Source organism: Triticum urartu, chromosome 3A, assembly GCF_056163025.1.
Source record: "Triticum urartu cultivar PI428250 chromosome 3A, HENAU_Tu73, whole genome shotgun sequence".
NCBI lineage: Eukaryota > Viridiplantae > Streptophyta > Magnoliopsida > Poales > Poaceae > Triticum > Triticum urartu.
In genome coordinates, this window is record NC_141875.1 from 474,782,873 (window position 1) to 474,786,035 (window position 3,163).

At 44.9% G+C, this 3,163-nt stretch overlaps 1 protein-coding gene across 1 annotated transcript; it reads left to right on the forward strand.

Moving 5' to 3' along the window:
- The first annotated feature begins 600 nt into the window (after positions 1 to 600).
- On the forward strand, positions 601 to 1,962 carry LOC147980160 (uncharacterized). Its single transcript, XM_087516839.1, has one exon. It carries the CDS (start codon positions 685 to 687, stop codon positions 1,201 to 1,203), a length of 519 nt encoding a protein of 172 aa, XP_087372965.1. The 5' UTR covers positions 601 to 684; the 3' UTR covers positions 1,204 to 1,962.
- Positions 1,963 to 3,163: the final 1,201 nt, after the last annotated feature.

Sequence of the window (3,163 nt, forward strand, 5' to 3'; positions counted from 1 at the left end):
CACAAGTAGTTCAGTTTTCTGAATCCTGAAACTAGTCCCCACTCCCCGTCCGAACCTTCACTAAATGCAAGTAGTTGAGTTTGGTTTGCAAGTGTCTGCCTGCATAAGAGCGGCCTTTTGTAATGCTGGAGTTCTTGTTGGCTTACATCTACCGACTGGATTATCCAATTTAGTCTTTCGTGTTATGGGGGCACATGTATCTGGTTTCAAGTAGTAACCACTCTTCTGTGTAACATTGTGGAAAATTAAGCCTCCTTCACTAAACATGTTCCCTCAGACTCCAAACTCCACAGAGTCCTGAATGTGCCGAACAGAGTCTCACAAGAGTATTATCCAGAACTGCTTGGCATCAAATCAACTTTCATCTTCCTCAAGATTAAAATAAAATCAACTCTCCCTACTCACCAGACATTCTCGGTTTCATCAATTTAGAACTAGACATTCTCGCAAGGAAAAAAAGAACTTCACTTGTCAGAGCACGGCCGTTTCGGAAAACCCTTTGACATCACCGTTTGGGTCCCTGATCAACTTCCTTCACAAGTTGAGCCGAGCAGAGCACTGTGAAAGCGTGACACCTCGGCCCCACTGCCCACCATCCACTTTCCCCTTTCCAGTCCAAAAACCCCAGCCCAGCCCAGGCACGCCACGCCTGAAAACCCCACGGCGCCGCCCGCCCCAACGCCGATGGAGAACCCGCTGGTGCCGGCGGTGCTCGACAACCTGCCCCTCCTCTTCGACAACCCCGACCTGGCCGACACCCTCCTCCACCGCGCCTTTGCAGACCTCCGGCGGAACAACGTCCTCGCCTTGCAGGCAGCCGTCTGTCTCTTGCAAGGCCTGCGCTTGGAGGCCGAGCTCCGGACCCTCCCCGCGCCCACGGAAGATCAGAGGCTCGAGCGCGCCGCTGTCAGCGCGGTGCTTGATGCGCTCGTGGCCAGCCTCGAGTCCCTCTCGGAGGAGCAGTGGACGCTCATCCGGCTCGTCGGGCTGCTCTTCGTGGTCCGGGCGGCCGCCTCCGCCATGAGCCGCGCGCACCTCCTCCCCGGCCTGCTCCTCGCGGCCGTCTCGGCGGCTGTGGTCGTGTACGTCTCGACGAGCGGCGCCGTGGTGCCGGGGTTCAGGAGCTTCGTCCGCTTCTCCCTCCTGATGCTGGGTTTCCTCTTCGGCTCCGATCGGCCTCGTGCTCCTGGACGTGGTGGGTAAATGTTGTTTCCTCAGAAAGAAAGGCAGGGCCTTGAAACGTCGTAGAGTAGTTAATCTCGTCTAATGGGTCGTTTCGTTAGTTTCATTTGCCTCATCTTGTTACAAGCTCCGTTGCTAATGGTAAAATAGACATCTGAGACATGTCAATTGCTGGCACACTCTGTTCAGAGAGGTGATGCTCCACTTGCCGTTCCTAAGATCTGTCTTCACAAGCTAGTTAACTTCGTGTCGCTGTTTGTTAATTGCACTTTTCTCGTCGTGTTTGTTGGTCTGTCGAGAATGATAAGTGCAAATGTTGATACATACTACTTCCTCCGTTCCTAAATATAAATCTTTTTAGACATTTCAAATGGACTATAACTTACAAATGTATTATAGACACATTTTAGAGTGTAGATTCACTCATTTTGCTCTGTATGTAGTTATTTGTTAGAATCTCTAAAAAGACTTATATTTGGAAATGGAGGGTACAAGGTTCTATATTTTTAGGTTTGACGCCGGTAGATTAGTTTTTTCTAATAGAAGTGTGTTTTTTTAGGAACGCAAAATGGACGCGGACCCTCACACACACGTACAAACACCCACCCGTATGAATACGCTTATCACACATCTTATCCCTGAAGTATCGAAATTGATCAATCATGAAAGGTCTGAAAGTTTTATTTATGTTTGACTTATTGTCCGACCAATATCTCACCACAAAAATGTACTTCCTCTGTCCTAAAATTATTGTCTTAGATTTGTCATATCTAGTCATGTTTTAGTGTTAAATGCATCTGTATCTAGACAAATTTAAGACAAGAATTTTCAGACGGATGTAATATTATGTTTGAATTTTACTCGAGCTCAGTTATCATTGAATTGTCACGTCAATTTCTCAAGTTTTTATGAATACTACCATACTTTAAGATGATTTTCCTACATATTTATATTCTTTGGTCAGTTTGTTTCTATGCACCATAAATCTGTATCTTCAAACCCTCTTAACTCCAGTAAATGGCCTCTCACCCAGAGAGCAGCGTTTTAGCTCCAAGGCACATGAGCCCAGAGTGAATAAAAAAACATTAAAAAAATTGCGGAGAAAGATGACCGTGTGCTTGATGTCCGTGCTAAATTTCAGAGCATTTGGATGTCTGAGTCGCTCTTAGCAAAAAAGACAAATTCGAGGTCTGTTAAAAAGATTATTGTTTATGCACTGTTCGGACCCTACTTATTTTTTCGCTGAGAGCTACTGAGATGTCCAAATAATTTGAAATTTGGCACGCACCTCACGCACTCAATCATTTTAGATGCAAAAAAATCATTTCTTTTTGAATTTTTAGTATTTGTTTTGAGTTTACTCATCACCGAGTGCAGATGAGCCCGAGCTCAAATTGGATATCCCCTCTCACCCACACCTGCTTTCTAAGCCCTACATTATTTTGGCAAACTCTCCTTCACCACTGCTCTGGCATGTCCACCTCATGATCCTAGAAATTGTAACAAGGTCTCCGCACTTTGTTACACCTCTGTTATTATTGTGCTTCGAGGTTGTCTCTGTTTCATCAACTGAAATGTTAGATATGAAATTATATGGTTTCTTACTTAGGGAACCTGGAGTCTCATAGGAGGGAATACATATGGTGTTGCAATGTATAAGTAACCCATCCTTAACAAAGTATGTCTTCCATGGTACGACGAAGCATATTGAAATTGACATTCCATTTTGTTAGAGAGCATGTTACATAAATCTCTTGAAACTTAGTTTATTACTTCTAAGGTTCAAGTGGCCGACGGCTTCACCAAGGCATTACCTTTTTGTTTGCTTGAGAACTTCAACCAAAACCTCAACCTTTCCAAGTTGTGGATGAGAGGGGTTGTTAGAGATCGTAATTTTCACGTGTAACAACCAACTTGGATCAATATGGGACCATGTTGAGTTTCAACCCTGTTTTGTGTACATCTAATTGATCCCAAACAA

Bases quoted from the DNA above. Each gene is read 5' to 3' on its own strand.
- LOC147980160 (XM_087516839.1), top strand. From the start codon at position 685: ATGGAGAACCCGCTGGTGCCGGCGGTGCTCGACAACCTGCCCCTCCTC.